Raw genomic sequence first — 14097 nt, 5'->3', positions numbered from 1 at the left:
AAACTCTTCAATTAAAAATGTGATATAACTTTAACTTTTGACCCACAAATATTAAACTGTCTTTTAAATTCGATCCATTTTAACGAATTGCCCGCTACGTAGCACTGCGTTAAATAGAGAGAGGGTCAAGGGTATGGGGTATGCAGCTAGAGTGGCTCTGCATGTTAGCGCTCCCTCGTGAAATGTGAAGGGAGGGCCAACGAATGCGTACAGGCCGGTGAGGGGCGGGTTTAGACGATCGCGAACATCGGGGCGCATGTACGTGCATGGATTCAAATATCAGTAAGGGTACTAGACTTGGCTTGTTCAAAGGACAGGCCCGAGTGTTGGATATCAAAAGACAACAACAGGTTAACTTTGCAATTTTGTCTATATATAAACCCGACAAATGGAAGGGCGCAGGAAGTCTCGATCTCGATCTTGTGCGTCTGGTTGTTGAGGGCATTTTCATTAGGGTGAAAATATCATCTCCTTGAATGAGGGCTTTAAACCAAAATCGAATAACGTGAGGCATGCGGAATACTTTTTCGTTTAGACAAAAAATTAAGAAGGAACTTATATACGGCCGGCTAACGGTCAATTAAATCTCGCGAAAACAGAATGATTTATTACGAGTCGTATTGTTGGAATATATATTACAACCATGTATCCATCGTAAAGAAAATAGTGGGGATGAATCTACAAGGTCCTCGATTTGGCCCTTGCGTCGCCGGGTTCGAGCATACGAACATGTCACTTCGCATTCCACGGCACTTCCTCGGAAGGAAAGAAGGAAGGAAGGAAGAAGGACTAATTCCGCTACCCGGGAGCTGGGCAATAGACTTCGGGGTTGATATTTTTACCTTAAAGACATTGGATTATTAGGCCAAGCTAAGGCACAATTCTTCTCTTCTGGCGGAAGATGTACATATATTCTGATAAACGAAAGGCCCAGCAAGGGTATGCTGTCGAAAAAAAACACCATGGATATAGATACAGAAAAAGTTCAAGCGCTGGAAAGGAACCGCAGCTAAAAGAAACCCAAAAGAAAAACTCGCTAATATGCAGGATTCAAAAATCAAACCATATTACATGAAAGAATGATAAAAAAAATAGAGGATAGAGAAATAGGGTAAATAAACAAAAGAATAAAAACAGATACCTAAAAAGTTTGTGGCCACGGTAATTGGACTTGCTAGAATGGAAATGAAATATTATAGACATGCAGGTTTCACGGGGCCAACATAGTCGTCTTCGGCGATGTGTCCAGTGATTGTTAATAGCTCCTTGATCATTCCCTGGTCCCCGTTGCAACGCTTATTGATGAATTCTTCGAGTTTGAGCCTTTCTATACCTTTTTGCTGCCGGTATCTCTGGATGGCTGCCCGGAGGCGTTCGTTTTCTTCCTGGAGTGGCGATTTACTGGGCATGGCATAGCTGGGTTCCCGTTTTACCCTGGGCTTTCCCGATGTACCGTTATAATAAGAACTGTGTTTCTCGAGCATTCGCGCCCGGTACTCCTCTATCTGTTCGTCGGTGTCTTCTTCATCTCTCTTTGGGGTCTCGGCTTCGAGAGGCGGCCCAACAGAGATATTTGTGATGCTGCCAGCTCGGCCTTCTCGAATGAGTAGACGATCTATTTCCGTTGTTAGATCTTGAAATTCCAAAGATCGTTTAAATGCATGGTAAAAGATCTTTGAAGCTTACCTCCTCCGGCGGCGAGCGGCTCTGGGGCGGTCCTCAAGATATCTGGAAATTGGGGCCGGGAGCTGCCTGGGCTCCCCGACCCTCGTTGGGTTGCGTTTATGTCTGCATGAGGGGGGCCGTTTAAGATATGACCTGTATGCAAAGGAGGAATAGAGGGCAGTTTATTTTCATGGCCCCCAGCTCGCCGATCAAAATCCTGTTTCCGAGAAAGGTCGTCCGGCCTGTCCCACCTTGGTCTGTCTAGTTGAATATCGGTGAGGCGAGGGAGTTCCCCAAGCCTGGGTAGTGTGTTTTGCGAAGAGGATGGGTGTTCCCATTTGATGACTGGCTCTCTTCCTTGCTCCTGAGAGATAGGTGAGTGGTGGGGTGCAAGATCACGACCACGGGACTCAGATTGTTCGCCATGGAAAGATAACGGCTGTCTCAAATTCTCAGAGCTTCTCCTAGCGTTAATAGAAGAAAATCCACTTGGGCCAACGGGCGAAGGTGGGTATCTTGAAGGCCCAAAATCACCTGCTCCAGGTCTAGAATCAGGAATCGACACACTAGGAATCCTATCAGGCTCTGCAGCTCTAGGTGGCCAAACGGGGTCAGATCCATGTCGGGAAGATGATAGATTGGAGTTATTCTGAAGAGCAGGAAGCGCTGGTGCCGCATTCCCAGAAGACACTGGAAGATGATGACGATGTAAAAAGGGATTGAAGTTAGTTGTAGGACTTTGATGAGAGGTTGGCTGGGCCCCGGGAAACGGATTGAAGGCTGGATACGTGTACACAGGTTGAGGTGGCGGGCTATTACTATCTTCCTGCGGAGAGTCGTCGAGAGAGTCTCGCCGTGGACTGAGTCTTCTTCTCTTAAGAGAATTTGGAGAATGATAAACAGATTCAGAGTCCCTGTAACCATAGATTAATGCATCTTCCTCCATTTGTGCTTTTGTCCGTCTCCTGCGAGGCCGTTTGTCTTTGGCCCCGGGAGGTCGGCCATAACGCTTCCGCGAGCGGCCGTCTTCGTCTAGTTCACTACCTTCACTAAAAGGCATAGAGGGACTATGCTGAAGGGCTGTTGGGGTTGTGTAGCTAAACGGACGAGGTAGAAACTCTTCTCTACGGCTCGACATTGCGTCAGGGGACGGGAATGGAGACTTCATAGGCTGTGACGGCGGATTACACCCCGGTTGAAGAAATGATGATGATGGACGATGATGGTGATGATGATGGTGAAAACTTGGGAAAGCACTGCTACCATGGGTAGACGAAGGTGCTAGGCTGGGAAGATGCCCATTCGAAGCATTTAGCTGCTCACCCACAGCTGATGATATGTTAGGTAACTTTGGTTGTTTTTCATCCATGATAGCAGGACTATTAGGTTTCGGCCCCCCACTGATTAATCCAACGGTCATTGAGGAAGATGCTGCGGTCGAAGGGGTTGTTAAAGCAGATGATGATAGGTTTGATATTGAAGGAGGAATGGCAGTAATTAAAGATATAACTGGCTTCTCTTGAGCTGATATACGATGAATAAGTCCAGGGGATCTTGACGGTGAGCAAGATATTACAGCTTTTGCGGATGTGACATTTTCTTTCGAACGTTCGCTGTACTGTGGATAAATGTCATGATCCTTTATATTTCTGGATGGTGTCGAAAGTAGTGATATTGCGTTGTTAGCCGTGCCGTCCGTGTTGGTGTTGGAAATAGCTTCAACCAGAGGGGCCATAACTGAACTCCCTCGACAGGAGCAGTAGCAGGAGCAGGAGCAAGGCAGGATAGATGATGTTGACAGGCTATTGCGGACGCTCTTATATTAGTAACAGTGGCAGAGCTGTATGAGCAGAAGCTGTCAGAGATCGAGACAGATGAAGAATAGGTATATAAAATGGGGTAGAATGGATGAAATAGGATAAAAGATAGCAAGATATATATGTGTGTATATATCTATATATATATATGTTCCCCCTCAAAATAAGGAAATAGGAATAATAAAATAAGATTAAAAAGGAAAGAAAGAAAAACCAAGCTCAAAAAGGCGGAAAAGGCGGGCGACCCTATATAGGTTTTGTCTGAAGTCGATATCGGTGAAGAGGTTTCGATTTGTCGTTTATACACCAAGCCGGCTGGGCTTTTAAAAATGAAATCGAGATTTATAAATTTTATAACTGGGGAGAGAGAAAAAAGAACAACTGGGCCTACCTACTCTTTATAGAACTAGCAGCTCATCGACCTGAATTGGCTGGGAATTAAAAGGAGGGCTACCAAACGGTTGCAAGCCTGCTAGCTATTTTAATCGGTGTCTTAGACGGGGAAAGAAATCTGCGTGTCGAGATTTGGGCCCACTATTATAATATAATATGTAGCGGCGGCTCCACTTTTTTGGAAATGAAGAAGAAAAAAAAAAAAAAAGGTAAATAAAGAAATGAATGAATGGGAAAGACAAGAATGGGAAAAGAGGCAATCAGCAGTCTAAATTGGATCAAGACGAATAAGATCTTGGTGATAGTGATGGGGTCTTGATCAGATCGCAGAACTGCAATTGCAAGTATGTTACGGGGCGGTGGACTGTAAAATTACCAAAACCACAGGCATGGATCCTAAGTGCTACCGAGATCTGGTCTGGGAAGTGCCGGCGTGGTCCGTGGGTGGCCCAGATGTTCGGGCGAGCCAGGATACTGGATGAAGGTCCTTTCCTTAGAACCAACGAACGAATGTAGGAAACGAGGTCTTTGCTTTGGCGGGATCTGGATTCTCCTGGGCTCGAGGTGAAAATGAAAATTGAAAATGCAAACGAGAACGAAAATGACAGTGGATGTCCAGTGCTCCGTTGTATGTTATGTAAGTAAGTAAGTAAGTATGTATGTATGTATTGTACCTTGCTGTCTCGCTCTCTCTTTGTCTTTCCCTCTGTCTTTCTCTTTCCCTCTCTCTCTTTTTTTTTTTTTCCTTTCTTTCTTTCCTTTTCCCTTCTCCCTTATTCTTTCTTATTCTCGTTTATTCTTTTTCTTCTACTACCCTTCCTCGTGAATTTTCTTTTGGGATCGTGGAGTTTGTCCTTATGTAATATGCAATAATAGCCGTCCTGAAGAATGAGCGTAAGAGAAATCCGTAACGTCGATTGGTAGAATGCTGTCTGGAAAACCGCTCGATCCTAGGCCGTTGAATGCTAATTCGACTCTTTCCTTCCTTCCGCCAAATGCTGTAACGTTTTTGTTTGAATGTTTAATATCCTCCCCAGACGCTATACCTACTTGATGCGGGACTCTTTCTCCCTCTTTCTCTATTTCTGCAAACTAATCGAAAAGACCGACCTTCGAGGGGGATTAACGATAACGAAATTGAAAATAAGAATAAGGGCAGATTGCATGCTCTAATAATAACTGTAATGTAATAATCCCAAAGTACACCCGCTCTCTCTCTCTCTCTCTCTTTTTTTTCTTCCTCTTTCTGTTATCGTTTGTATTTAGTGGTGGAAATCGAGTTGTGGAACACTGCCGCTTTGACCCCTTCTTCTTCCCTCAACAGGTCTCTCCTATTCTCCCAAAGACGACGAATGTATCTTTTTTTCGCTCTGGGTCAGTCGACGATGAAGGTTCGTTTTTTTGCCTCTCCTCCGCTAAAATTCTGTTGATAGAATTCCGTTGGACCGCCTGATGTTTAGTGATACATCGGCCTTCTAGTTAGAAATTAAGTTGTGATCCGACCTTCTGAACGTTCTAGCCTGTTGCAGGTTTTACACCGTTGCGGAACGAAAGATAAGAGGGTCTAAGGCTTGCGGTATCATCTGTCGACTCAAAATTTAAATAGTAGGGACGTCAAGCGAAGACTAGCTGTCAAACTTTGGCTTGACCTTGCAAGGACCTTTGAAAAACGGATCGAAACGAAGACCTCTTGGGGAATCTTTGACGGCTGAAGGGTGCAGGTGAGAATGGAAGCTCTGGAAGAACAAGCCTAACTTTTCCTTCCTCTAACCCCAAGCCATGGAGGGAGCGAACGAAAAAAAATAAATACACAGAATGGTCTGTTCTGGATTTCTTCTGTGTCCCCACAGCGGAAATCGTTCATAAAATGGTCAATAAGACTACTATATTTGCAAAGAAAGAGAGACGGAATTTCAGTCCGTGTCAACTTAGGATCCGGGACTTTGTGCCCACGAGAGCAAGGACCCACTTTTCCAATCGGTTGAAACTCTGGATTCTAAATAGCCTAATGCCTGAACCAGAATTGAGTTTTCTGGCGCACAGTCCTCGTTCGGTCTTCGAAGTGGTGCAGGCGGGGAACCATTTTGTGCAAAACGGAATTAAGTAAGTACATTCTCAATTAATTCATCCACGTAATGAATATTCAGCTCACCATCGCGGAGTATCGTCGAGATGAACTTTTTCGGCAGTATTGTGCTTACTCGATCTACAAGACTCTCGGCTTCACGATATCTCCACTCCGCTGCGCAGCCGGTGTTACCATGTTCGACACGTGGATTTGTAAAAAATAATAGTAGTCATAATAATAAAAATAATAAAAAGAGTAAAATAAATAAAAGGTAAAATACAAAAAGGGATATATCCATACCTCTTACAATTGATACAAAGTTATATACATTGTAAGCTAATTCGTATGCCAAGTGAGGCCGGTTTTCAACCATGCAACTAGCGAGCCGTTGTTTTAAAACCTTGTGCCCGGATACACTATACTGTTCCCTTTTCCGCTAAAAACTTGTAAAAACGATTTTAAATACAATTGTAAATTTGTGTTAAAAATTACTTGAAAGGTAGACCAACAGTTCGACCCTGTCCACGTTCAGGTTTCTCACCACACGGAAGAATTGGTGTCAGGGTCCCATGCATTGGTCTGTCCAGCGGCACTGTTTGATTGGACAGGCTAACTGGAGGAAGAGTTCCTGCTGGGGTCGTCGACTCCTGAGATTGGAGCCGTCTGAACTGCCAGGATAATGTTTTTTTTTTTGCCTTCTATTAACATAGAATAATGCATAAATCGTTATTACCGAATCCAAAAGGCAAGTATCTCGGACGAAGTGGTTTCTAGAATGAGGTTTCTACTCGTTAAAATGTGTCTAAGTCTCAGATAATACATGTACATCGCCGGTTTTCAATAGACAGCGAGAAGCCGATGCATTGGCTGAGACACTCCCATCAAATCAAGAAACATATGCGAGAGATACTATCCCGTTCAGCTAGTCTTTGACGTTATAACGTAATCAACGTTAGGCTACAAAACCTCCGTGGCTAATATATAACTAATTCAAAATCGCTTACAGGTACAGAGTACATGTGCATATATACATATGCATACTACATGTAAGTACTTAAGTATAGTATAGTCTAGTATTCAATTCAATGGAAGAAAATTAATTACAAACTAGAGAGAGTATTACACTTTTACCATTAGCTCCTGTAATGGAATAATGGCAGGGCAGCAGTACTGTACATGGTACGTTATGATACAATCCTTTCCATGACCCTTCGTGCTACATCGTATACTAGTATGCAATGTACCTGGACTAGCGAATGTTAACCCGGCACCCGGAAAGCCTCAGACCATGGTGGATTGTGAAATCTTATTTGAGGCAGCTTCGGAATATCCCAGGTCAACAATCACTAATATCTGAGTCAAGTAGCGAAGCCATAGCTAGGTATTGGGATCGCAGGATCCCCGTTTGCCGGCTGCCATGGCGGCCTCAACCAAGTTACTCCGAAAGCCACGACATGCTAACCTGTTTAAACGTTTACTCACTTGCCCTGTTACATATTCAGGATGTTGCACCAAGAGATCCAAGATGTCTAAGTGTATATTTCATATTTCGGAGCCATGAGAGGCCGAACCACTGGGGCTGATGCGCTCGATCTCAGGAGGCGAGCTCAAAAACCTGGAAATGCCTTGGATATTTCCCACGAGGCGAGATCAAGTCTGGTAACATCTCCGTGGTTCATAGAGGCATAATCCTCTGCCTAAATATAAAACTTTCTCAATTCCAGAAGCAGTGCGGCAGGTTCATTTTAACTGGTCCATCGCAAAGCCACATACCCTTAATCCACGGAAACACTCAGGATCATCTCGAATTCTTAAGTCGCAGTTTTTCGGATAGTTTATAACTTCGGTGGGTTGACAGGATTATCGGACGAAATCGACCGTCGGATAGGCGCAATGGCCCTCTTTCGAGGTCGGCCGCGCTGACCCGGACTTGTAATTTTATAATATCGACTATCAGCAGAGAGACATGTGTGTACAAACATCTAGGGACTTAGACATGTGAGATTTTAAGCCGGTCACGAGATTTTAAAGTATGAAATCCGACTTTTTAAGCGGAGCAGGTACGTAAATATTCCAGGGAAATATTTTAATCCAGGTTTTTTTTTAAATCAGCCTGATCGCGACATGAGGCCAAGTTGTGGCCGAGCCACGGTAGAGGGTTCCACGACTGGGGCCGGGCGGTTTGTTAGGGCCATTCCATGCTTCCAGACTAATTTTCGAACACTTCTAGAGAATGGCTAAGGCTATCAGATGCCGGCATGCAACCGGCAACCCCTCGATCTTCGAACCGCATTTGCCGGACCACGATATATAGCGAATTCGAACAGGAATCTCCCCAGAAATAAAATAAAAAATAAAAAAGTCACTACAGTAGTACTCGAGTTTCTGCATATAATATTTTTATTCAGCCGGAAAGTTTTCAACAGATTATACCTCGTGGTCATTGACTGTACTGTCGGAGCAAACTGGTGGGGGATTACGAAAGGCCTCACTCTGCGTGACACCCTGCAATGTAGGGATATAGCCTATTATCACGTTCCAATACTGAAGTGTCGCTTGCGCACAGACAGGCCTCAGCCGGATCAAACCTCTTTTATATTACTCGGTACATAAGATAATAGCTATAGGCGGAATAAACCGAGGATGATTTGGCCCTGCAAGTTGTATCAACACTGCCCCGATGAAGCCTTTACACTAGAATAGTTCAAATTTATTTAGACCCCATATGTTTGGCTAATGTACGCGAATTCGAACGCGGTAGCGCTGCTTATGTAGCTCGACGTTTAAATTTCGTTTACGAACACGAACGTTGCATTTTAATGCTACCATTTTTCTCGCCACTTAGCCTACACATGCCTAATATAAAGATGCGAGTTGAAGGTGGTAAAAAGCCCCCAATAACGGAACCGGACTTCTTCTTCCGAGGCTGGGACGAGGTGTGCCGAATATCTCAGATAGGTATTTAGGCTTACGAAAATGCGGTTTCGGGTGAGAATCCTGTGCCTGTACCTGTACCTGTACTAGCTATGAGCGCACTGCACTGCTGAGAAGTCTGCAGTGCTCGAACTGTAAACGGACGATGTCCATGATCCTGGTTACACAGACCGTTTAGCCTCAAATAACACCACACTATAGTGCACTAATATAGCTATTATAGCTAACTAATAAACACCTCGTCGTTTCTGATCAATCCACACCACAGCCGACAAACTAGCTGTGCACGGATCCTTTAAAATCTGGCTCAAAGCTATACCAGACACTATATAGTTGTTTTAATATGCGGTGTGGGTAACCCCGTCGGTAGGAACGATTCCGTCCGGCAAGCCGAGTCCTGTTATCTATGGTTTTAGCGTTTTACCAGAAGCTCCCAAGACCTCGCGACGCTTTTCGAATATTTTCCTCGGACTCCAGTTTGCTAGGATATTATAATCGGCGCTATCGTAGCTAAGGCAAGACATTTATCTAAAACCTTCATGTGGAGATTCTTCCACAAACCTCCAGAGGCCTGCTTCTCTAGCCGCCAGTTTCACAGCGTCAACTTCCGGATCCGTAACCGGACGATTGATCTCTGAGTACCTCATACCCCCCGATTTACCTCTGTTCATCTTTCCAACGTGCGCTGCGGGCCGGTATTGCTCCATAACATGTACATACGTGTCCTTGCTCACGTGCTCAGCTAAATACCTCATAATCTCCTTCCCTTCTTCGACGTATGTCGGCATAACCAGGTGCCTGACGAGGAGTCCGGTTTGCGCAATCCCATCAAAATTAAATTTGAGGTCTCCGACTTGCCTATGCATGATTTTTATGCTCTCTCTCGCCGTCTTCGGGTAGTCTTCTGCTTTTAGGAGTCGCTTCGACGATGTCGGAGACGATAATTTGAAATCTGCGAGGTATATATCCACAAGCCCGTCCATAAGAGATAAAGCCTCTGGGGAGTCGTAAGAAGACGTATTGTAAACTATCGGAATCCTCAACCCCATAGGGATCGCCGCAAGGATTGCCAATGCGACCTGTGGAACAACATGCTCAGGTGTGACAGCATTGATGTTATGTACGTTCCCTGATAGCTTGTGAGTAAAAGGTACAATTGATACACTATAGGTAGTCTGAATTATATTTGAGGTTGTATCGTCCATTTTGGGGCCTTCGATACGAACACAAAAAACAACTAGACCCCTGGCAATAACCACCCACCTAAGTTTTGAAGCTTAACAAACCAGTCTGCTAGCTCGTCTGGCAACAAATCGAAACCGGCTCGTTGATGAGAGATATCGTGGTTCTAATTCGAGGAATAATAAGTTGTCGGTTAAATTCGAGAGTTGTAAAAAAGGTCTCCCCGGATTTTTTATTGATCGCATGGTTTCAACCGGGAACAAGGAAGTTCTACCTGACAAAAAGAACATCGAAGGCTACACCCTAGAATACCAGAAGCCCATAAGGTATTATTATTTTAATAGGCATGTTCCGATATATATTATATTTTCGAAACGAGGGAGGTGTGGGTCGATTTTTTCATACCTGAGAAAAAAACGCTTCCGCTACCACAGGTTCCCTGAATACACGGTTCTTCACCAAAATGAGGTGCTATAGCTTTTAGAATTAAAATTTTCCGTCCGAGTTAGAATGAGGATCCTTGATAAAAGTATAAATTGAAAGGCTTGGAATCGGCTTTTGATGGACGGAAGCTGTATCGTACTCGAAACTTTGGCCTTCTCACCAACCATGCAATACCCTGTTTCACCAGCCAGGCGGTTGACATTACACATGCGAGGGCAAATATTGCATTTCCGTAAATTTTCAATAGCCTGCTCCTTCTTCCGAGAGATCTGAGCGTCTGTAAGCAGTTTATATCGTGGGATATAATTGTCGAGTAAAAAGGCGCTGGGTATATGAGCCGCCCTGCGGGGTACCAGAACGCCAGGAAGCAGTGAGCAAGGCTGGTGGATAATTCGAGAGGGAGAACGGAACATTGGTAAATAGATTAATTTCGTCGGTGGCTGTCGACATGACCTGAGGTCGGGCACGCAAGAAGGCCGGAATTCGCGGAAATTTGGGTTGTAAACTCAAGGAGACTGTAATCGATTGGCTAAACATAAACCTACCAAATCATTGGGCGTTCGGTAAAATATAAAACAAGTATGACCTCTTGTTAAATCTATAACACAGTTAATAGACATGAGCTCGACCTGCCTATCGACGGTTGAATGCGAATGACAAGCTGGGAATCGAATCGAATCAATTGCTATTAAGCCGGTACTTGGTTCGGGATCATATAGTCGGAACCTACAACAAAAACAACGCAGAGAGGAGGAGGAGCACATGCATCCAGGTTCAACTAGGGCCCCAACTAGGGCTACGTAGTCTTAAACCCAGGCGCTATTGAGGCAAAATCTACTATGTATCAAATACTCTTAAGATCTTGGAAGCGCAGAGGCGTACGGGTTTGAGCCCAATGAAACCTAAAAGGTTACCAATGTAGAAAATTCGGTACAATTTGTTTCCATATCACATCTTTGGACTTGCAATTGATTCCGTTAGGGCGTGGGTTTGGAAAACGAGATATGCAGATACTTGACGACCTGGGAGAGACCTTCGGAAACCGGTCGCTCCTGGGATGGGATAGAAATGAGACTATTCTCTTTATATGTTGGGGGTCTGGACTTAAAATTCACGTTCAAAGAATTCCAGAAACTCCTGGGGAACCTCAGTGTGCATCGGACGCCTGTATTCAAGACTAATCGGATAGCGTATAATACAACTTGCAATGCAAATTTTGCAGGCATATAGAGGAGAAATCTAACTAATGGATGACAGATCTCGCAATCGAGGTGCAGGAGACAAAAGGGTATCATATTGCTCATATGGTGGGAACTCCATCAATGATGGGTCAAATAAAAAAAGGTCGTGATCGCAAATTTATAAGAAATAGTATGGCATCGGCTTCTTCGATGGCATGCCTCTCGAGTCTTGAGCCGCCGCTTCAAACACTCTATATCGTCTCCCAGGCCCTCCACGCTTCATGGAACCCCCCATATATGTGCTAGCTAATCTTCTTGTGTTCTCTCGGTTGAAGAGAACTTCTTCACCTCCGCTTCTCAGGACTGAATTCGAGTTATCTTCTCCGAGCTCGAGTATAGCGGCAACGTTGCCACATCGGTAGCAATAGTTTGGGGCCGACCAGACTGTGACTATGCTAGAGTCAAACATTTCTTTAAAGCCTTCCATAACGAGTTGATGTGCTCGAGCTATTAAAGTGAGATTGTTGAGATGGTTGAACTGCTTGACAATATCCGCCCCAAAAAGAAAACCGGCTCCTCGCGGTGATAATCCCCATCCGTCGATTTCTATTAAAATTAGCATTGGACCATTTTCATAAAGAGTGTATTTGGCGGCCATAGATTTACCTTCGGGGTCACTCCATAGGAGATCGCACATTGCACCATCGTGTGGAACTTCTTGTTTCCTGTCCAGGAGTCGGATTTTATCAACGGAATCGATCAAGGGGCTGAGTCCTCCATGAACACATAGCACGGCACCACCAGTGTTCGCAGGGGTATTCGCATTCGCAATGCCCCTGCTATTGCCACTTGCTCCAGTGCCCGGGACACCCGTTAGTAAGGCGCCAGCAGGACCTGAACTTGACAGGTGAGGGAGTGCGGATGGTGTAAGGTTTGTGGAATTGATCATCCCAGCGTCCCTTCGAGACATCTGCCTTGTAACCACTCCACCGAGCCCGATAACTTCGATTTCAACTTCATCTTCTGCTTCTCTAACCTTGGCTTCGGCGTCTTCTCCGTCCACTAATCTTGTTGGCTGAACAGAGGAACCGGCACCAATCACCAAAGCTCCAAGGGCCAAATAATCGAAGACATCGCAACAATATCGCCAGACATTTGCCGAGCCGTACTTTCTTATACATTCGTCGTAGAACCCATACACAGTAGTGATTTGCCGTGATTCGTGGTTACCCCTGATGAGAGTAATCCGATCTGGGTAACGGACTTTCAGGCAGAGTAGAAGAAGGAAGGACTCAAGAGAGTAGAAGCCTCTATCCACAAAATCACCTAACGCGAAAATTCCTTATATTAGAATATGGACGAACTCTGGTACTTCAAAAAATGGATGGGGGTTATTTACCCATGAACAAGTAATTCGTATCCGGACAATCACCACCAACCCGGAATAGTTCCATCAAATCGTGAAATTGACCATGTATGTCACCGCATATAGTAACTGGGGCATCGACGATCTGAACATTTGCTTCTTCGATGAGAATCTCTCGGGCTTTGAAACATATCTCTCGGACCTGGAGTTCTGGAATAGGGCGACATTGTCGTAGCTGCTCGATGGCTCTAATCGATGTTCAGCCTCGTCTTCTATCACGTATACAAATGACTATATATGAACTTACCTATCTAAATCACTCATTTAACCTGATGTATGGCGAGGTTGCGCCGCGAGGATGAGGTTGCGGTATGTCAGGCGACCACGCTTATCAACGAGTCGCGAACCAGGATCTTTCGCTATACTTAGCGTTCCGGCTCTTAATTAAGGAAGTTCGTTGATACCGGAAAGGGCGAGCGTATGCGTGGGTAGAACTACGCAACCAGGCGACCAAATGGATGTATGCTGCGGCGGGGGGGTTGGCGCGATGTTAGTTGCCGTACATAGGTCGCGGTGGCGGCGGTGTTCTGATGATTGTGGAGGGGATGGGCATGTCCAGCTGGAGTTTATGACGAAAAATGAGGTGGCCGACTTTTCCCAACACGCGCTATGCCGCCACAGCACAGCACCACCACACGCTGACCAAAATGCATGATCCTGGCTATGACACCAATCTCAACTGCAACTGAAGGCTTTAGCTAGGTTGATGCAGCTAATGAATCCTTGACTAGCTACAAAATGCCTTAACATAACATCTGTGAACCGGTTGAGGGTCTCCAGTTGATATCGACTAATAAGGCGGCTTACAAAATTAGGTGGGGCTTTATCCATACAGATACCTATCTATACCTGCTTAATATAAAGGGAAATTGCGGCTGCGCTGGGTTAGTGATCGAGACGTACCTGTGTACCGGCAAGTAGGTGAGATTATAGATATAATCGGTTCCCAAGTTTCGGATTGAATATCTACGCTAACGCTGGGATGTC

The 14097-nt window shown here is 44.9% G+C and overlaps 3 protein-coding genes across 3 annotated transcripts; all 3 read right to left on the bottom strand.

Annotated features, from left to right (window-relative positions):
• Window positions 1-1193: 1193 nt before the first annotated feature.
• AOL_s00004g614 (uncharacterized protein) lies at window positions 1194-3400 on the bottom strand (the record flags this gene model as incomplete). Its single annotated transcript, XM_011119263.1, has 2 exons — window positions 1194-1615; window positions 1687-3400. 2 exons carry the CDS (start codon window positions 3398-3400, stop codon window positions 1194-1196), a joined length of 2136 nt encoding a protein of 711 aa, XP_011117565.1.
• Window positions 3401-9401: 6001 nt separating this feature from the next.
• On the bottom strand, window positions 9402-10082 carry AOL_s00004g613 (uncharacterized protein; the record flags this gene model as incomplete). Its single annotated transcript, XM_011119262.1, has 1 exon — window positions 9402-10082. One exon carries the CDS (start codon window positions 10080-10082, stop codon window positions 9402-9404), a length of 681 nt encoding a protein of 226 aa, XP_011117564.1.
• A 1780-nt stretch (window positions 10083-11862) lies between these two features.
• Window positions 11863-13374, bottom strand: AOL_s00004g612 (uncharacterized protein; the record flags this gene model as incomplete). The annotated part of the gene is made up of 4 exons (XM_011119261.1): window positions 11863-12290; window positions 12351-13010; window positions 13084-13298; window positions 13358-13374. 4 exons carry the CDS (start codon window positions 13372-13374, stop codon window positions 11863-11865), a joined length of 1320 nt encoding a protein of 439 aa, XP_011117563.1.
• Window positions 13375-14097: the final 723 nt, after the last annotated feature.

The sequence above is a fragment of the Orbilia oligospora genome (assembly GCF_000225545.1).
Source record: "Orbilia oligospora ATCC 24927 unplaced genomic scaffold scaffold00004, whole genome shotgun sequence".
Taxonomy (NCBI): domain Eukaryota; kingdom Fungi; phylum Ascomycota; class Orbiliomycetes; order Orbiliales; family Orbiliaceae; genus Orbilia; species Orbilia oligospora.
This window is presented reverse-complemented; position numbering and strand designations above follow the sequence as displayed.